The 21,641-nt window shown below is 39.7% G+C and overlaps 2 protein-coding genes across 2 annotated transcripts; both read left to right on the top strand.

The window, feature by feature from the left end:
* Positions 1-836: 836 nt before the first annotated feature.
* LOC132987478 (protein GPR108) lies at positions 837-11,025 on the top strand. The gene is made up of 18 exons (XM_061054575.1): positions 837-1,209; positions 1,765-1,884; positions 3,212-3,262; positions 3,465-3,556; positions 4,431-4,501; positions 4,702-4,901; positions 4,984-5,046; positions 5,134-5,235; positions 5,323-5,456; positions 6,163-6,238; positions 6,412-6,485; positions 6,580-6,697; positions 6,786-6,916; positions 8,100-8,143; positions 8,243-8,292; positions 8,669-8,752; positions 8,975-9,096; positions 9,498-11,025. The coding sequence occupies exons 1-18, from the start codon at positions 1,114-1,116 to the stop codon at positions 9,583-9,585; spliced, it is 1,716 nt and encodes a 571-aa protein (XP_060910558.1). The 5' UTR covers positions 837-1,113; the 3' UTR covers positions 9,586-11,025.
* Positions 11,026-12,949: 1,924 nt separating this feature from the next.
* Positions 12,950-20,252, top strand: soul5l (heme-binding protein soul5, like). Its single transcript, XM_061054562.1, has 7 exons — positions 12,950-13,181; positions 13,952-14,011; positions 15,368-15,449; positions 15,893-16,013; positions 16,442-16,581; positions 17,268-17,431; positions 18,845-20,252. Coding segments are annotated over exons 1-7 (1,113 nt in total). The 5' UTR covers positions 12,950-13,179; the 3' UTR covers positions 19,389-20,252.
* Positions 20,253-21,641: the final 1,389 nt, after the last annotated feature.

Here is a 21,641-nt window from a genome sequence, read left to right as displayed (position 1 = left end):
AAAGACAAACAAGTGATCCTGCAGTGATGTTGAAAGATTGTCACCACTCATTAAATAAATACAAATCTGTTCATGGTTCTTAACTCAATAGTAGTCCCTATACCAAAGGGGTATTTCTTATAATAATTATAATTTATGTTTAACAGTAAACTGTATTAAAACTTTTGGAAATTGGAAGTACATTTTTAATAGTAGTAAATATCATACAGTTCTTTAACATCTGAAAAGCTAATATCGGAGGCAACTAAACAAAACAAGCTTGCAATTAATCCAACAAGGATGAAGATTAGTTGTTAGATTACTGTTGTTTGCTTAAAATGAATGAAGTTAGCGTGGTTAGCACAATATAACTCCCTTACTGCTTTAGTAAAAGCATAGATGAAGCTAAAAACATGTAGTAACACATAAAACACTTTTGTTTGATAGGCAATACTCCACGTGTTAAAAATTGTCAACATCATTCATATCTCTGGTGGATATACATTGCAACCTGGAGATTTCATCCGACGTGGAGGGTCAGGGTCAATCACGTGAACACTTCCAGCCGGAAGCTCACTACCAGAAATCAAGCACGTCACCAATCTAGGCCAGGTAGCACAAGGTGCAGACAGGACCGTGGAAGTTAACGATAGGGTTTTTTTTTTTCCAGAATAAAAACATGTTATTATGAACTCTTCGTGTAGATAGCTTTTGAAACACACATACGTCCTGCCTTGATACATTGTGTTGCACAGTTTTGCACTCGGAGCGATATTTGTGGATGTCAACCGGAAGTACGCATCTACGCTACCGATGACGTTCCTGTCCGCACCTTGCTGAATGTTTTGCTCTCGATTTACCACCAGGAAGCGAGAGTTTGCCATCTACAGGCTAGCAGCTACCTTACGCGATGAGGGCACAGGCAGACCTAATAACATAACACAAATTGTTCTTATTTGATAACAAACGACGAAATCAAGGAGCCGAAACACTAAAGTAACGGATTAGTATAGCTGTGACTCACTTCGTATCCTGTTAACACTGCTATTTAACTATCTGTTCAGCCATCTGGCAGACCGTCGCTCGCTAACATTAGCTGCTGCTCATCGTTAGCAAGCTGGTTTCTGCCTGGTGATGGCTGTGGGACAGAGAGTCTGGGTGTTAGCTGGATGTTTACTTTTATTACTGCTGACTGGATGTAAAGCAAGGATACACAAGCTTACCCTGAAGGTAAATATAACGTTTTGGATTTGAGTTAGGAGCTGTATTGTGTCCTGTAGGCGGAGTTGTGTTAAAGGACGGACGCTCATAACATGTTTGGTTTGTCACTCATTACACCAGAAATTCAAACTTTGATACGATTCTAGATAACGTCCAATAACATCGACACCAGGACAACACAAGTTGAAGTCTTAGGTACCGTATTGGGTCGTTTCTTAGTTTGAATGAACAAAAACAGCAAGTGAAACTACTCCACACTGTCCAAGTTGCACAAATTCATTACCAACATATTAATTCATTTAGACAGTGTGCATGAGTTTGCTTGCACTTTGTGATGGAGTAATTCCTGTTCAACTCCCCTGTCTTATAAAAAACAAATTTATTTTTTATTAATTAAACGTTTATAAACTAGTGGTATCATTGTAAGTGTTGAAAACTGTCTATAACATGACGTCGTATTGTTGTGATAAGACTTTGTTTGAAGAGCCAATCTGCTGTTATGACATTTAATGATCAAATGACTGAAGTATTATCTCTTTTTTTTTCATTCCTTCTTCTTCCCAGAACGAAACACGATCCTCCGTTGACCTCAACAATTTTGGCTTCTTTGCCAATGGGACTCTTGATGTCAAACTGCATTCTCTGAGTATCTCAGAAAAACTGGTGAACTACAGCCTGAACCCTGTAAGAAGTGTTTTGTTTTTGTTGCATTGTGCGTGAAGACATTTAAGCGAAGTTTTCAACAGCTGGAGTCGTGTTCTGCAAAATTATTATTAAAAAATTACGAGGAAGCAACGCAGGGACAGAAGCAATTGTATTTTTCAGGATAAGCCTCTCGGTCTGGATTTCATCCTTTACAATTAGCCGAACTAACAATGAAATGAACTTACAACTATTGCCAGTGTTGGCAAAGCTTGATAGAATAACTTTTCATTAAGACACAGTCGTCATAAAGGTTCCTCTAACTTTGAATACAGGAACTTAAAGTAGACCCCACTAAAGATTAAAGATTATGTATCTGTGACATGTTTTGTAAGGTTCTTATTGATGTCCACAGTAGACAAGAGAGCAAGAAACAACTGGAAAAGTAATAATTAATTGAGAAGCATTTAGAGACTAAAGCTTATTACTTTTGGTCTTTTAATGCCATTTGTAGACACATAAAATGATGCAACTAGGCCACCGGCCCAGCAAGGCTTAGCGAAGACAATTCACATCCTTTTTCACTGCTAACAAAGATTGGCAAATATTGTGTGAGAGGACTTCCATGTTTCCATGTTGCAGTCTAAATTTTAATTGCTTCCTCTTTAAATGTGACAAACTCAAGTTGCGGTTCTGTACGTTGTGCAGCCAATGTTTGAGAAAAATGGCAAGATATAGGAATTTGTTAGTAAAGAGCTTGACTGACACTGCGTTTAGTGTACTGTATGTGGATATGTGTTGATGTGTATGGGGATTCTTTCATGATCTGCCCGGCTGATAAAAGTTTGGGGAACCACTGCTTTAAGTTATCACACAGTTTGTTTTCGTTTTTTGCATTACACACAATCTTCAATAAATAACAGTTTACAGCCAATTGATCAAGCCACTTAGCTAACCATATTCTTATTTTGTATTGAAATAAAGACCAACAGGAGAGCAGATCTCCAAACATTTGTCACTGTGCCATGTAGATCTAAAACAAACTAAATCCTATCATAATGCGATTTATTGACACGGCAAAGTAGTCTGCAAGTTGATATTTAAGTTTACGAGTTGAAGTAGTCAACCTCATGTGGTTAAAAAAAAAAAGTACACGCAAACTACTGAACTTGCTTGTTAGCTTATAGAATGATTTTACTTCAGTCATTGGAAGTTGCTAGAAAACATTGGGAGCTGTTATATCGTGCCAGAGTTGTAATAATTCTAGTCTTGAAAGCTGAGAGCCACGAAGAGTGAAAAGCAGTATTTACACAGGAAGTCACATGCTTTTAAACCATGTAAGTAACCACATGTACAAATCCCCATTTAGGTCGGTTTCAGCCTCTCCAGGTCTCGTGTGAATGGAGTCTTGTCCTACACAGTGAGTACTTCCAATTCTAAACATTCCTGCAGAACATGTCAAAGTTATTTTCATATTGGGTTTAATATGAATCACACTAATTTGCTGTTTAATCACAGGGTAGGTCTGTGGTGAAATGTGCATTCGGATGCTTATTAGTGATTCTTTTACTGTTTTTTTCTTCGTGTTTTTTTAATTGTGATTTTGTCTTTTTCTCCTCCAGGCAGAGGAGCCAGAGATATGCCCGCTCATCCTCACCAATGTGGCAAACAAAGAGCCTGTCATTCTTTTTCTTATCGATATCAACACTCTGAGGTGTGTATGCTTCAGCAGCAGTACTCCGATATTCATGTGACTGATGATGTTTAATGGTCATGATATTGATGATGAAGATGATACTGATGTGGAAGAAACTTCTGTTCACCCTGTGCATTGTCTCTGTGCGCTGCCTGTCAGCACCTGTGTCGGATTGGACTTGAAGCTGTTTGCTTGCACTTACTGCTGGGCTTTCCAAAAGCGCCTGCAGTCAGCCAAACAGACGACTAGCACCTTAATTACAGCTGACCACTTTTTTTCTATTTTTGATTCTTCTTCTAAGATCGTTTGTCTAACAAAGTTTCGACTCTCTCTCCCTGTCTATTTTACAAGCGAGTGCTCAGCTGAGAGCAGACTTAAGTGTTCGGCAAATACTAGCAATGCGTCTTGATAGCATATTATTAAATAAATATTAAGCACCCTGAGGTGTTGGGTTAAGGGGAAATAAATTCTCTATTTTACACGTCTGAATTTTTATGTGATAGAAAAGCTCCACCTGTGACAAACTGCAAGGCATGTCACAGAGCACATTAGAATAAAACATATTGATAATTAAAGGGTAGCAAGGGGTAAAGCCAATCACCTGGACAGGGAGAGAGGGGAGACAGGTAGAGTTTGTAAGCTACAGTCAGTTAAAATTGTCATGGTAGTGTATTTAAAATGTGCCAGAAGCCAACATTTTTAGGAGGGGTTGTGGGTAGGGTAGCTGGCTACTTTTTCCCACTCCTGGCTTGTGTTTTACCTCCTGGCAGATGTACGTCACTTTGAACGAAAGCGTCTGTTAAATGAAATTGTAACATTGTACGTGTATACCTGTGTCCTGTAAGCCTAAGCTGAAAACTGATTGTAAAATAAGTATTCTGTGTTTGTGTAGTGTCAATGTAAAAGCTACGGGTGATCAAGACAACCTGTTGATCGCAAAGCCAAAGGCTGAAGCCCCTAAAGGTCAGTGTCCTGCACACTTCACAATCCCCCTTTGTAGTCGTTTTTAAGCAACAGAATAAATGATACTGATTATTAAATAACACACAGCGCTTTTCATGTGACTGTTTAAAAAGTAGCTGAAATCTTCTACAACTTAATTCTCGCAAAGAGAAATGACAGGTAGCTTCATGTGTCCTTTATCTGTATTTTGTTTCCTGTAGGTCAGAGGAAAGCCAGGCAAGCCGTTACTAATCCTCCACTAGACGTGGCTCCAAAAACGGACAAGGTGGACAATGTTGCAGTCAAACCAAGCGATATCCCAGTTGAGAACCAACAAGCTGATCAAAAGAATAAAGATGAGCCAGATGGGAAGATAACGCTTGCATCTGAAGACAAGAAAGCAGAAGAAAAGGAATTTCTGGTAAGAAGTGTTTGTGTGTGTCTGTGTGTCTGTTGTTGCGATCTACTCTTGATGGAATTTTCTAATCTGTTTCTACTTCCAGCTGGGGAAGACCAAACAGCTGACTTTGGCTTTGGACAAAGTTGACGACTCTTACAACTTCAGTGTAAGTTTAATTTCTTACTTGTTATAATAAGGAAGGATGATGGTGTTCACTGTTGCATCAGGTTCTTCTCTCTGTCATCTTCCACAGTTCCACCTTATTGTCGGGGAGCTGGCAGAGGGTCTCTACAGCCTCAAGTTTCACTACTGTAAGAACAGGATGCCTGGACCAAAGTATCCCTACTCGTTCACTGTAAGTTCAGTATGTTTCGTGTCAGTACAGGCATGCTCAGGTGTGTGTGTGTGTGTGCATGTGTTAACCTGAATATTTCCTCTGCAGGTGGAAGTGACAGAGACGAATCCAGGCGGCTACCTGTCTGCAGCAGAAATTCCTCTTTCCCGTCTTTACATCGGCATGGCTGGAGTCTTCTTCACTGCTGCCTTAGTCTGGGTGTACACACTCATGAAGCACAGGTATATATACATACAGGGACACTGACATTGCCGCTGGACTGTAAACTGTTCTTATACGCAGATGTGTGTTTATGGAGATTAATAAGCAAACGATTCAAATTAAGAGCCAATCTGTCCTGGGATTGCACTATGACACAAAGTTTGTCATTTAAGGCAATTTCACAGTGGCCCCCCCTTTTCAGACTACCAGGCTCTGTCCACTTTATGGAGTCTACGATCAGTATCAAAGTACTGAACTGACCATCGTGAAGACGTTTTCATTTTTAAAACCACAACTATAGCGTACCTTAAACGAAGTGAGGTAACTTATTTGCATACAGATCAGATAAAGGTGCGTTTAGTCACTATATGAGGCCTTTTTATGGATCAAACTGCCAGCTGGCCTAAGATCTGCGGAAAAGTTCTTGTACTACTCATAAAACACGGTGTTCTTTCGTTCCTTGGCAGTTAGTTTGTCTTTGTGTGTGCTTACATGGGTGTAGGGCCCTGTCTGTGTGTAGTAAGGGATGGTGCTGGGTCATTTTATAAATGTCTTATTTATTGTTTTTACTGATGATTGTTTGTGTTAGTTTTGTCCTCTGTGCAGCACATTGAGTTTACATTTGTTTGAAATTTGTCATAAAAATGAAATTGAATTGGAATTGATTACACTGATCGCTAGTGTTACAAAGTCACTGCTATAAACAGTTTTTGTTCTTGCCCACAGGTACAGTGTGTTTAAGATCCACTGGCTGATGGCAGCGCTGGCCTTCACCAAGTCCATATCACTGGTTTTCCACAGTGTAAGTACACACCAGCACTGTAGCAGGCAATTGTATCCTCTGTGATGTATAATTCACTTTTATTGGGATGTCTCTGTTATCTCTGTTTATTCGGTGTGCTGCGTACTGTGCTCACAACACATCCAGAATCTTTGTCCTTTTTATGAAGCATATTTCTTTTTTTCATCTCTCAGATCAACTATCACTTCATCAACACTGAGGGGCATCCTATTGAAGGCTGGGCCGTCATGTATTACATCACTCATCTGTAAGTACAATGTCACCAGGATATGTAGGCAACATTTATTCAGGGGTCTAGTTTGTGTTTTAACGCTCACATTTTGAATCAATGTACTTTCCAGGCTTAAAGGGGCTCTCCTCTTCATCACACTGGCACTGATCGGCACCGGCTGGGCTTTTGTTAAATACATTCTGTCTGACAAGGAGAAGAAGATCTTCATGATCGTCATCCCTTTGCAGGTACGTATGTGCATGAGACACTAGTTTTGTATAAATATTTACTCTAAATGAATTGGTTTTGTTGATCGTCTTGCGTGTCGTCCTTCAGGTCCTGGCTAATGTGGCCTACATCATCATTGAGTCCACAGAGGAAGGCTCCAGTGAATACTATCTGTGGAAGGAGATCCTCTTCCTGGTCGACCTTATCTGCTGTGGAGCCATCCTCTTCCCTGTTGTCTGGTCAGTGTGTGTGCGGCCAGTTTAATGTGTACTTTTGAATTAAGACGAGTGTACACGTTTCCACAGAGGTTAGTTTGGTTAATAGGAGCTGTAATTGTATCGTGGCCCAGTTTTAATCCAGTACAGTATCCAAAATTTCTAGTGCATTTTGTGGGAAAGAGAATCAAGCTGCTTTATTATGGGCATGAAGATCAGTGCAGCCTCCACCAACATCCACTGCACTTACCCTAATGGGATTGAAGATTTAGCCACACAGCTGCCCAGGACGTGCTGGGATACATAATGACGCACACCAGCCTTTCTTCTTCTCCAGGTCATAATCATGCAATAACAGAAAACGGTGGTATACTGTTCAGTAAATAAACCTTGTGGAGTGCTGGCTTGATTGAAAAGACTCCTCAGTTAAAGACAACAAGTGACCTGTTGCAATGGGCAGCGCAACTCTTGGTGAATTGGCCATACTTCACAGCTTTCACATTTCCTGTAGGCTGAGAGCTCAGCTACCATACTGATATCTAGCAGGATTGCAAACTCTACATTGTGAATACAGGTGATTCATGAAAGCTGCAAAGAAACTGCACACTGTTGACTTTGCTGAATGTAATGGAAATTGTCACAAAGGAAGACAGATAAAATCCATATTTCCTGCTGCTTTTAAACATCAGCTCTCCCTGACTTCACATAGAAATAATACTAGGGGGCTTGAAGGAAAAAGTTTGTTCAAAGTTGGGGTGAGAAATTTGGTTGTCGATGTTCGCACATGTAGCTCTACCTGGAGTTTGTTGGGCTGAATGAGCGGTAAAACCAGCAATCAGAAGTAAGCTGAGTCATTGCAGAGGAACCCTGTTAACATGTATTTCTACACTAACATATTCATTATGGTAAAAAATGTTTTGAATTGGGTCCTTGAACTAAGGGGACACGTGTACGTGGGTGCTTTTTGGGCAGGGAGACAGCCTGGATGTTACCGTGGGTTACTGTAACGGTCGTTTCTACGTTTCTGTTCGCAGAGTAAATAAACGTCTCCCAACTCATACCACGGCAAAACCCACCAAACTCTTGGAATTTCATTTTTAAAAATTCAGTTTTATTTTTTTGATGAAATGGTAAATTAGATTTCCAGCCATGCAAGTTAACCCATTATGGTAACTAACATTTTGGGTCTTCACGTTTGTCTTTATAGGTCCATCCGTCACCTACAAGAGGCGTCTAGCACTGATGGCAAAGGTGAGAATCATAATCAGAAACAGACCAAAGGTTTTATGAGTTGTACAGTTGTATATGCTATAACTATTTGTTTTTAAATTTGGTCCATGTCTCTTTTAGCTGCCATGAATCTGGAGAAACTGAAGCTCTTCCGGCATTATTATGTGATGGTAAGAAGGAGTTCAGCTCGGATGTATCTACACTTGCCGTGCTTTGCTGTATAATACACTCGGATTGCAACATTTGATGTTTTAAAGGCATTCATGATGTTGATAGTGCCTGAATGAATTAGACATTTTTTTATAATCTGGCTTCAATTACTCTTCTTAAAGTTAATTGTAAAAGTGATTGCAATTGACAAGATCAGTTGATCACTTATTCAGCAGAGTCAAGAACAAAAGCCTATAATGTCGTTCATTTTACATGTTGTAGAGCAAGTTTTACTAACCTAAGGCAAGATAATGAAGGGTAAACTCAAAACTGCAACAGTTGAAGTCTCTTACTGTTTGTCTATTTTCAAATGAGATGTTTCTTTTTCTTTTTTAGATTGTGTGTTACATCTACTTCACAAGGATCATAGCCATTCTGCTCAAGGTCACCATGCCCTTCCAGTGGCAGTGGTGCTACGAGGTAAGACGAGCAACAACGACGTTCACTTAAAGTCTGACTTTATTACTGCAGAGCTCTTGTTTGAAGGTCAAACACACACCCTGTTCCTCACTCACACTAAACACTGACCATTAAGGATTGGCAGGAAGTATTAATGGGAAGTATTAATGGGAAGCATGCCAGTTTGATGTTTGTTCATACTGTACATACTTATGTCTTCTCTAATCTCTCATACGTCCTCAGTTTCTGGTGGAGGTGTCTACTCTGATCTTTTTCGTGTTGACGGGCTACAAGTTCCGACCAGCGTCCAACAACCCCTACCTCCAGCTCCCCCAGGACGAGGAGGACGTGGAGATGGATGAAGTGTAAGCAGACACCATCACATCTTCTTAGGTTTTACTTCCACGCTGTTCCACACATTGTCTAAACAGCCTGTGTAGTGAAAATCAAACAGTAAATGGCTTCATTTATGTATTGTACTTCTCCTCATTTACCGATTCACACACCACAGGCTGCAGGCCAGCATGCAATGAACTCAGGAGATATTTTTAAGTTACCATTATTGGCGGAGCAGCACTTTTGTCAGTTTTTCTCAGTCTATATAAGCAGGATAAGTTCAGGGGCAGTGCTTAACAGCTAACGTCTACAATTCCTGTGTTTTTCTCACTCTTGAGGAGGAGGCTTTTTCATCAGGTTCTAAGGACTGATAAGAGTTCAAACAAAGTTTATATGATGCTTTACTCTTTCTGTGTCTGTCTGGTTTCAGAGTGACTGAGTCAGGTGCACTAGAGGGGATTTCCAAAGTCAAGAAAACATCTAATGGACGCGATCGCCAGAAAGAGTCCACCTTGTGAGAGGGAAGCTGCATCTTTAGTTTTGAAGGAGGGGGGGGGGGACCCAGTAAAACATCCCCAGGGATACACATGGACCAAGGTTTCCCAACAGCCCCCCCACCCCCCCTCCCCCCCCAACAGTGACGGCTTTCCCTCTTTAACTCTTGAAGTGGTTGCAGCCCACTGCCTGGCTATGCAAAAAAAAAAGACTCACTTTGTTTCCTTGAACACTCCACTCAGAAACTCTGAAAGCTTGTGCTCCTGCCACATGGACCGGTGGACATACGGAAAGGAGCTCTGATGCTCTTTAGTTTGCCTCTCTCTCTCTCTCTCTCTCTCTCTCTCACTCTCTCGCTCTCTCTCTCACTCTCTCTCTCTCTCTCTCTCTCTCTCCAAAGATAATTATCATTTGAGTGGAAGCCTTGCTTTCCATTGTGTTTATATCGGCTATTTAAAAAAAAAAAAGGTACTTCTGCGAGCCTCTTCGCTGTACCTTTCCATGGGCGCCATAGTACAGGTTTGTGTGCGTGAATGTGGGATAACAAGATTTGTTTTCACTTCCCTTTAGAGACAATGGCCCACACTCAGGTAAAACTGTAATCAATATATATTTCAAATTTCAATTATCTACATTTTTGGCCCTCCAACTTGTTCAGGGGTCAGTAACGTCCCGTTGGTGATTATTCACCTTCATTCCCAAACAGTCCAGTTGTTGTTTTTCTTCAAATTTTTATATTGAAATATATGGATGTAAGATGTGCTATATTTCAATATATTTACTTTTTATATATTGAAATGTTATATTCAAGTATTATGGTTTCTGTTGGAGAGCTCCTTGCAGCTGTAATTTAGTGCTTTAGTGGTTGAGGTCAATCGACAAACCGTTTTTTGGACGAGTCCCCAGATCATTGGCCCAAATTGTGTTCAAACATGGCCTTTATTTCCTGTTTTTGTTCTTTTGGCCATACTGTGTTGGTGTGAAGAGAAGTGACCTAATCCATCATTTTTTAAATTGATCTGCTTTTGGTTTTACCTTCCTTGCTCTTGATGTGAAGCTTATTTTATTAATTATTGAAGACGTGCGGTGAAAGATCAGATTCGTGTGCTGCAGCCGGGCGGGGTAGACGGCCATTTGTAAATAATTTAAAGAGGAAGACCGTTGATACAAAAAGAGGCACACAACACTTTGATAAGAAATGCTTAGAGGCTTTATAGACGGTTATAAGACACAGAATCAGTTTCAATAAGAATATTTTGATTCCTTTAACAGATTGGGGGGAGGATAAAATATGAGGAATAAGGAACGACTACTAAGATTGGAAAAGCAGACACTGCTGTCCTGGTCTCCAGGCTCTAAGAGGACAGCAGTAAACAGATGAGCAGAGTCGTTTTGTGCTTGTTACAGAGGGAAATTTGATATCTGTGTGAACTGTTACAATAAAGCTGGTGTTCTAGAAAGGACTCTAATTTGTGTTTGATTTATTTATTTATTTTACAGCTTTTTTGGGATACTGAGTGATTCCAAACAAATTACAACTTTTTAAATTTAAAAGAACACCTTCTCAAGCCTTGTGGCCATTATGACTTGTAAATTCATAAAAAATTCTAAAATTTCACTCCACTCCACTATTCTAAGTCTCACCGTTAGCTGTTAACAAATGGTTGTAAGAAAAAAACAGAGGTTTCCTGGAGCAACTTGAAAGTTTTGATAAGCACCTAACTGATGAGAATGAAAGGTCAAACACACGTGTTCTGCTCTGAAATGACAAGGCTGTCTACATAACTCAAAGAATGACAATGAAATGAATAGATCATTAAACCAAAGGTGTCAAGACTGGAGAAATAAAGCAGTTCAGCCATAGTTCTGTCTCCACCTTGATTTGAGACGACAAATATGAAACAAACAAATAATGAAGAGTTTCAGACATGTTACAGACTTCACTAAATCCATTTCATATCGTGTCAACTGAAGGAAATATGTAACTAGAAGTGAAAGTACTCTAAAAACTGTTTACCTAAAGCACAGGCCAAAATTCAAAATGTGTCTACTAAAAATGTAAAGGAATATAGTAATTAATATAGTGACATTCTCCATGGAAATATTACATCAATTCACAAAAAGTCAAGTGTCTATTTTTAAATGATCAATGTCATAAATTTACGGAATTCAAATCAAACTTTTTTGCACTACAATGATAAAAACAATCACGTGCCCAGTCTGGTATATGGTGCCGTCTATGCTGAGTCAGCTTCTGGTGAGGTTAGATGTAGGGAGACACATCACTATTTACCATAGGCAAGGCTCTGCATACGGCTGTCTTCTTCAACATACTTGATAGCAAATAGTGAAGGGTTTTATAGGTTTGTATTCCTGGAAATAGGAATAAAAACAAATAATAGAAATAACAATGTTAAAAATAATTACACCATTAGGCCTAAATAAAGACTAAAAGAACAAAGACCAGTTATGTACAAGAAGAAACTGCACTTAGCTATTTTAAGGATGAAAATAAAATAAAACATTTACAAGTAATAGAGGTCCAGTTCTTTAAGTACCTGCAGCATTTATTTCAGGTTTTTGTTTGTCAGCCTGTTCCTTTTTTTTAAATGGTATTGTGTTGAACTTACAGCCTGTACAGTTAAATGAGATAAACATACTTAAAAAAAAAACTTGTCAAATGAAACAGATGATGACAACGTTTTAATATGTGTATCGCATAAAGCACAAAATATTGCAACCTTGGTATTCAAACAGTTTCATCATGAATGCTATATGTTGTCTATATCTGATAATATCTTCTAGCAGGGATTTCAGCCCCTATGTTTTCTGATCAGCGTGCGTCTACCATTTTAAGTCATCTACAGCTTTATATCAGAGGTTCAGAGTGGATTTAGAGCTTCATTCAGTCCTCTTCATGTTTGTGATGCCCCAGTAGGGTCAGCAGGTACTTGTGTTGTGTTCGTTGTATGTTGATTGTCTTGGAGGCGAGTCTTGTTGCAGCACTAATTGGAGTAGCCTGGTGGGCTGAGGTTACTTAAGATCCTGCAGAGACACACACTCTGCTGCTCACCCTGCTCTTCTCCACAGGTACATTTGGTTTGAGAATTTGGTCCTATTGGAATTAAATAAAGAATAAAGACTAATTTGGTTAATTAAGAATTGTTTAGTTATTCATTTGGTTTAATCTAGGTAAATAAATAATGATTTAAACGTTACCTTTGTGTGTCTCTTGTTGTGACTTCCTGAGCCGGGTCATGACAATGTGTTAACAGCATGATGGATTAATGATGGCGCATTCTTCATCATTCTTCCTCCCTGCTGCAGAGATAGAGGTGATCTCTCTCTTTGTGAACAGTCTCATATCATCTGTCCACCGATAGCTCAGTAGTTTGCAGTCTGCTGTCAGCTCAGCCCCGCCCTCCCCAGCAGCTCCACGAGGACGCTGCTCTCCTCTGCAGTCTGCAGTCACTCCTGAGGAGCCCGTCAGAGTGCAGCACACTGCAGTCTCCATCACTCCTCCTCCACCTCCTCCTCCTCTTCTTCTTCTTCTTCTTCCTCCTCCTCCTCCCTGCGCTCCCCTGGCAGGTGGAACACACGCACACGGGGCCGGGACAATGTAAGTATCAGCTCTTCTATTTGATACTCCTTTTTCGTAGATCATAGCAAATTTCTTAAGAAACATATAGGCTTGTCATAGCTTGTGGCTACCACTTTTGTGCTGCGTCATGCACAGGTGAAGTTTTTTTTCTTCTTTTTTTTTGCGTCATTGTTGATCGGGTGTGCGTGCATGGAAATCTGTCCCCCCCCCCCCTCGCCGCCGCCGCAATATTTTGCTGCATCATCTTTTCAAAATCACTAAAAGAACAAAAGTTAGACTGACAAGTGAGGAGGAGATTGTATTGTACACAATCCACCAGAACTTTAAAAACCTTTATTTTTCCCAGGGTCTTGGTTTAAAAAGCAGTAGATTGGTTAAGTAAAAAAATATCACACTGGTTATGATTAATGGGATGAAATGAGCTATAGGCTACTTATCGCTGTTCCTCCGTGACCTTAAAACGCCTTTGATTTTTTTTTTTTTATAGCGGCAGAGGCTGATGATGCAGCACATCTCTTCCTCTCTCTCTCTCCTGTTTGCGTCGCTCTCAGAGCAGGAAAAACGTGTCCCATTTCAGCTCTGCAGTGAGAAATGCAGCACACTGACAGGAATACTGACAGATTTAAGCTTCTTATAGCTGTCAAATAAAACATGTATGCTGAAAAGTGAAACGATTTGAGTCTGTTTTTAGTATAGGCATGCCGCAAAGATCTTTTAATGGATAATGCACTGTTTTACCTGCATTAAGTGCATTTTAAATGAATGATGTGTTATCTGTTCTTCCTCAGGGATTTTATCGCAGTCTTTGCTGTGCTGGCCTTAGTGGTCTCAGCTGAAGGAAATGTTGGGTAAGTGTATACATTCAGATGCGTTCACAACCTGCATTGCCATTGCATGCAAGTCAATCAAATGAATCATCAATCTTTATTTGCTTGTGGCATCGAGCACAGCACTTTGCAACGTTTTGCAGAAGTAACAGTGGCAAGGAAAAGTGTTTGTTAACGGGCAGAAACCTCGAGCAGATCGAGGCTCATGTTGATCAGCCATTTGCTGAACTGTGACTCAGAAAGTGATATGCACTTTCAAAATGTACTAACCTATTACATTTGATTGAAAGTTAGGCCTGACGTAACTCTATTTTTCCTGCCATTTGTCATTTTAGGGGAGGAAAAGTGTCGTGCTGAAACTTAAACGTCATTTGAAAAAAGTGTATTTTTTATATGGTTAAAGAGGGGGTCAGGGGTGTGTGGCGTGAGGTATAAGATACTTTGTGATAATAAAGTGTTACAGCAGTTCTGGTAAATGTCATTGTTCTTGTTTAGGGCTGGTTTATAAGAGTGGATGAGGCTTTGAGTCATTCATAATTGTAGGCCTTTTTGCCTTTATTCGATAAGACAGCTGAAGGGAGACAGGAATTGTTGATGGGATGACATGCAGCAAAGGGGCGAGCTCAGATTCAAACCCACAGACGGTGCAATGACGACTAGCCTCCTCATGGGGCGCTCGACATAACCGTTAGACTATAGGTGCGCCAGATCTTCATTTAAGTTTAGTGAGGAAGAAATGTCAATACTTCAACCAACATTTTATTTTATTTTATCACAAAGTAGTTTAATCATTTAGTTAACAGTAAAAAAAAAATGTTTAAGTGTACAGATTTAGATATACAGTCGAGGGATTCAAGTGGATTGGCTATGATTTGTTAGATCAGTAGATTACGTTTGCTCAAAACAGAGTAAAAGCCTCCATACATGTGGTATGTGAGTGTCACATTCTTCAATGGGCTTTAATCTGCTGCTGTTAAAGCCGTCACTCTCTTAGGAAAGCTTTTAAGTTGCTGCAGGGATTTGTTGTTTTTCCACATTCAGGCACAAGAGCATTAATGAGGTCTAATCCAGGTATTAGATGTTACTTTCAACAAACAAAATCTTTAATAGATGTCATGCCCTTCTATACTTCAATGCGTTGTTATGTCTTCTGACCTTTAAATGTTCCAAGGTCACAGCTGTACAATTGATATGAGCCAGTGTCTACTTTTTATGGTTATTGAATAAAAATGTCCATTGTTGAAATGATCCTCACCTTTTCTCTTTTGGTTTGATTGTTTACATGTTGTTTTTTTAACTTAATTTTCTCTTTCCCATATTTCTGATCTCACCTTCTGGATATTGAAAATGTTTTGTTTTTTTTACCATCTGTTATAGGCCAAGTACCAACAACAGCTTTTGCACAGAGTCAAAGGAATGTCTGGAGTATGAGCTTGTCTGCAAAACAGACGAGTACGAGGTGAGTGACCACCATTCTAACTTTCAGAATTAGTAGAGCAGGGAACTTACCACTACTCTTCAAATACTGCTGCACCATGTTGGCTGGCTTTTTAGCAGTTCCCTTTCCAACGTTCATTGGCATTGCCCAGGAAAAAAAAATGTTACCCCCAAAGTTATATGATTCAATAAGTGAAAGTGTCAGAAAATGCTGTTCACATCACATGCTTCAATTAGCCAAATTAGCCAAAACACAAAACATTGTAAAAAAAACAGATGTTATTGCTTTCTGGTTGGCTGTGACAGTGCATGACGTATATATTTTTTAAACATGTTTCATTGTGCCCAGGCCCTAAAGACCCTACTGGTACCTTGGCACATGTGTATATGTTCATATCAATCAATTATTTCTCTATTTTCCTTGTGTGTGTGTGTGTGTGTGTGTGTGTGTGTGTGTGTGTTCAGGTGCGACACTACAGCCCCACTCGCTGGGTGTCCACAGACGCCGAAGCTTATTTCATGGGTGTTGGAGCAGCCATGGCTTTCAGAAGACTTTTCCAATACATCACTGGAGCGAACGAAGGAGGTAATGCTGCGTTCATGTGGTGTCGGACAAATCGGAAAAAAAAAACGAGTTTCCGAGTTGTAAAATGCACATGAACACCTGCTCAAGTCGGAACAACAACTCGGAAACTCGGAAAAGAATGAGGTGCCCGATTTCCCGACTTGACGTCATAATCGTCATCAAATGGGGGGCAAAATATGTTTTGTTAATGTTAACATACTTTTAATTAATTCAGGTATTGCATATCAACTTTTTGCTCAAATATAACTTTTAACAGTAACATTTCACTGATCTTCTTCGTACCATCAACGCGTTTTTGTGCTATTTGTACAACATTCCGACTTTCCGAGCTGAAATCACGTGAACACACTGAAGTCGGAAGAACGACTTCCCAACTCGGAAAGCAGCATGTGGTTGTTCTTCTATAAGTGTGTGTTCTATGTGTGCAGGCATACAGATGGAGATGACTGCCCCTGTCCTGGTGAAGATCCCAGAGGAGACCAAGATGTGGGAGCCAGCTGTCTACACGCTCAACTTCCCGCTGCCGTCAGCCTATCAGGAGAAACCGCCTGCACCCACCAGTGACAAGGTGAGTGGAGCTGCGGGGGCTGTGGGTGTAAGGTGATATCAGACAGATTTATCCAGGTGCCGGTGAGTTTGCCCTTGCCAGTCATAGGGTCAAACACTGTTATCCTGCCAGTATCAGAGTGTAATATAATCACTTCCCGATCAATAGAGGGCATTGATGTTTGTACAGTATTCAGTGCAGCAGCTGCAGCTTTCTCGCTCTCAGCAGAAGAGAAATAGATGTTGCTGGCTCATGGTGTCAGTGCCGCTTTCCTGTATCTGCTTTACGATTTCCTGATGTGAAATCTGAGCAGATTAACTAGCTAACTGTATCAAAAGAAGTTAAAACTAACTTTAAACGAAACAGTTAAGACAAAAGATTTTGAATACTTGTAATGGATTGTCTTTTTTATTGTTATTTACATTCAAGTAAATGATCAGTAAACTTCTTGCACCCCTTCCTAAACCATTACTGTTCCAGTGTATTTAAAAGTATCTGCTTTACCCTGTTATTACAATAACAACATCTTTGTCCATCAGCATTCAGGATTTTAGTGGTGAATTTCACTTTGATATTTGTCTTTGCTTTAAATGATGTGTGCTTTTAAACATATATTTGAAAAGTGTTTGTGTCTACTCTTTGCCTATCAATCTACTGTAATCTCTGGGGTGTCACTGTGTGACTCATAATGTCACCTCCATGCACAGCTGTATTTCACAGAGATGCCAGAGATGGATGTGTACGTGAGGAGTTATGGAGGCTGGATGCTATCAGTCACCTCCAGGCTTCACGCTCACCTACTGACCAAAGAGCTGGAGAGAGTCCGAGCTCCATATAACCACAGCTTCCACTACGGAGTCGGATATGACAGGTACACTCATGTCTAGAATTTGTCTATCGTTTAAATCTTTGGTAACTTTTATATTAAGTAGCAGATGCAAAATGAAAAAGTAGCCTATAAGCATGCATCTTAGTTGCATTTTGCCTCTTCTTTAGTCATTACACTCCACTTATTCTGCATGACAATATACTGTAACAAATCAGCCATTAACATTAAGAGTTTTCTCTGTACGACCTATAAAATACTGCTTATTCATAGTAAGTAAATGAATGACTATCTTTATGCTTTGCTCAGTATGGGGCGGTATTAGGTGGTAATATAACACCGAGCAAATCATTTTGAAGATCTAATTCAAATGCAACTCATGTCATTCATTTGTAACTTATAGCAATAAGCAGTAATTAAGAAGATCTTTAGGTATAACTCTTATTAACCGTGAACCCTACAGATATGCAGAAAAGACTTTAAAATGACTTTCTACATCAACAACTTTACTTTCATGTAAAGTTTACCCCTACTTTATTCCTAGGAATCATTTAAAGAGGACATATTATACTCCTTTTGTACCTTTTCAAACAGTCCCCTGTGGTCTAAATGAAACATCTGTGCTGTGCTTTGGTCAAAATATAACATGAATCAAGCACCAGATGACGTTTGTGACCCTGTATGAACCAGCTCTCTCAGGTTCATGGTTAAATCACAAACAGGTTTGTGGATTACTGTCTCTACTGGTCGCCAAGAGTGACTGCTCTTAAAAAAAGAGTTTGGATCCCGATTGGCAGGTCACATTAGCGGTGACTCATAAACCCTGAGTGGCCATGCCCTACAATACACACTGCTCCAGCCCCCATTGTACTCTTGATGGGACCATAATTCATAAACAAACATCCAACTTAAACTACAAACTGATTAAGACAATGTTTACTCAGCTTATAATGCAATAAAAAAAAAGGGTAATTTTCTCAAGTACTCAATTGGACTTCCTCTCAGAACAAGCAGAGTCTCCCCCTGCTGGCCTTAACTTATAATTCAGGTTAAAGAAACTTCTGCATTGACTTTACTTTCAAACCAAGGGTCAATGTCAGCTTCTTAAAGAGTCTAAGATAAGTTACTTTATTGTCAGTTCGGCCATATGTACAAGACATACAGACTTCACAGAAAAGCAAAAAGAACAACAAACAAAAGAATAAAACATTAATAACGAAAAGGATAATAAAGCAGGGGACGATTAGTGTGTTCATATTAAAGTGTGATAGTTTTTGGGTGAGTTAGTGTTTCGCCTTTTTAGGGTAGGGTATGAGAGAGTTCAACAACCTAACAGCTTGGTGAATGAAACTGTTGTAATTGTAGGGCGTTAACTATTTTGACTCTGTGTGTCTGTCTGTCTCTGTTTGTTTGTTTGTTTCTGTGTGTGTGTGTGTGTGTGTGTGTGTGTGTGTGTAGTCCTTTGAAGCTGTTGAACAGGCACAATGAGGTGTGGTACATGGCCGAGGGAGAGCCAGTCTGCACTGATCCACAGGAACCAACACCCCCACACACCCCTAGGCCGACCCTCACCCACTCACCCACAGACTCTACTTCTGACCCACTCCCACACACCCTCTCTGACTCTCCCGCACTCACCCCCTCCATCCTCTCCTCCATCCTCTCCTCCAACTTCTCCTCCAACTTCTCCTCCAACTTCTCCTCCAACTTCTCCTCCACATCCAACTCCTCCTCTCAAACACCCCCTAACACCACTGCTCTCCCCACATCTAACGCTCCATCCAGTCCCTCAACCACCCTACCTGCTGAACCTGCTTTCAGCCACCCACCCACCTCTGCCCAGATCCTGCTCGCCCTGATAAATAACTCATCAGATCCGGTCTCTGTGAGCCCGTCTCTGGAGCAGCAGTCTGATGCTCCCCTGTGGAACAGCACAGCCCAAAGCCCTGTGGACACACAAGACGACAGTAACCCTGTGGTCGAGCCCGATGACGCTCATTAGCATTAGCAGGCAGGTTTGATTTCAGCAGCTATTGCAGGTATAGTCACAAGCAATCTAATGTGAATGTGTGTGATTGAAGGTTAAAGCTGTTCTCATCTTTCATATCTCTCTATTTCCATAAATCCCAAAAACGACCTTATAAAACATAATGTATAAATATATGTTCTATCACAGCTTCGCACCTGCAGCCTCCTGGAGGCAAACACACACCTGTCCACTGTGTCTTTCTGAAATGCTCACAGAGCTGCAGTAAAGTGTACATGTATGTATCAGTTTGAGAGTGAGAATTCAATGTTAGGGGTTAAAAAACATGTTTCATCACAACACAATATTTTATTGACAGTATGATATATTTGCTGCATTTCCAAAGTCTACCAAGAAAGGATTTTGATTCAATTCAAGGGCCTGCCATCAATAAAAGATATCATAGCTCAATTTAAAACAGCCAAATCTGCCAACTTGCAATGTGGCATGCTAGGATGTTTATGTTTTGTGCTGTATTAATTAGAGCTTGAGAGCTAGTACACCTAAATGCTGATTGAGAGAAGAGGTTTTTTTATTGGGCAGAATCAGAATCAGAATCAGAAATACTTTATTGCAGAAGAAGTCAAATGTTAGACAAACTGGCATGAGTAAGAAAATGTCGGCAGTGTCATGTTCCAGTGACATGGACTACTAACAGCAGCTTAAAAACATCCAATCTCATAACTCATTTGAAAAACAGACATGAAGAATTACAAAGAAAAAAACATCTGTATGAGAATCAACAATCGGCTACATTGTTATTTTAAACACCAGTGTCAGTCCGGATTTTTCCATATCAGAGCATCTCTAGTTATATTTAAATAAAAATCTCAAACAACATCTGAGATATGATTTGCTGCTCAGCGCTTCCAGATTCTGAAATACTAAAAATGTGTTGTTTTTTTAATCTGGAAAATAAATATAGAAATATCAGCGTGCCTATAAATAAGTCTGTCTAACTTAAGCTGACACTGTGGTTACAGCTTTCGATTTGAAATATTGATATTAAAATGTAGATTAATCAATTGATGTATCGATCCATATTGGCATATTTTTACTCCTTTAATTCAAGTGTTGTTCCTCCAACTGCGGGAACTGCAGGGATGCTTATTTCAAGTTTAACCCTAAAATACATTTAGAAACGAGCAAGTCTTCAATGGTTATCTGTGTTACGGGTTAGCAGAGTAGATCCGAAAGAGTAAGAGGAAACATAATAGTCATAATGTGTTCGATTCATTGTTGTTAAAAGAGTTGGATGCTGTAATATTTAAAGTCTCTGTCCATAGTTTCAAGAACTAACATCTCTAGAGCTTCTACTCTCTGTTTAGCTTCATGTCAATTTATTTCATGATACAATGTGTGATTAACCATGATACAATCAGAGAGCACATTCATTGGGATCTTTGGTGCAGCCTCGAAACCTGACTATGATTGGTTTAGAAAATAGTTTATTCAAATGTGACCTGTGGCTCCTTACCCATATGTCATGTCTCTCTGACCCTAATTTACGACTCTATCCACTGTCCTGTCTCTACAATAAAGGCAAAAAAATCCCCAAAAAGAATCTTAAAATAGTTAAATAAAAATAAATAAACCTGGATCATGACAAAAGGGATATTGTTAATCACATACAGTTTGTGTTGTACCAAAATACTGCCTGTTTTGAGGTTTAGCCTTAATTTATTGTTTAAAATCAAAAAGAAAGCAAATACTAGTGTAGCATCTTTAAATCACAGTCAACATAATCTTTGCAAGTCACTTCTGAACCTGAGTATAAAATTCAACAATTACAGACATGTATCTTTAACCCAGTTTAGGCCTAAATGTTTTAGGAATAAATAATATTAATACCAATAATATCAAATGTTCTCGCAACAGTAAAAAACATTATCCTTCTTATCCTTTTGAATCCATGTTATTTTTCACAGTTCCACATTATGCCCAAAGGTGTCCTGCTGAGTTTCGACCACTAGGGGCATATTATGTTGCGAATCCATGGGTGACTTTAAGCATATTTCTGCTGAGAAGTAACTTTTGTGGCAGCAGTGTGTAAGTAGAAATGTGCCTCTAAAGAAATCTTAAAAAGAAGTTCAGGACTATAAAAACAACGCATGCCTTCCATTGCTCCTTAATTTTTTTTGTTGCAAACTTCACAAAGAAAGGGCTCTGAATACTGAATTAGAGTAAGTCCACAACACACGCTGATCTTGGTGATCTTTTGGGGAGATG

The sequence above is a fragment of the Labrus mixtus genome, chromosome 2 (genome assembly GCF_963584025.1).
Source record: "Labrus mixtus chromosome 2, fLabMix1.1, whole genome shotgun sequence".
NCBI lineage: Eukaryota > Metazoa > Chordata > Actinopteri > Labriformes > Labridae > Labrus > Labrus mixtus.
The sequence above is the reverse complement of the archived record's forward strand: the minus strand, read 5'-3'. Positions and strand labels throughout refer to the sequence as shown.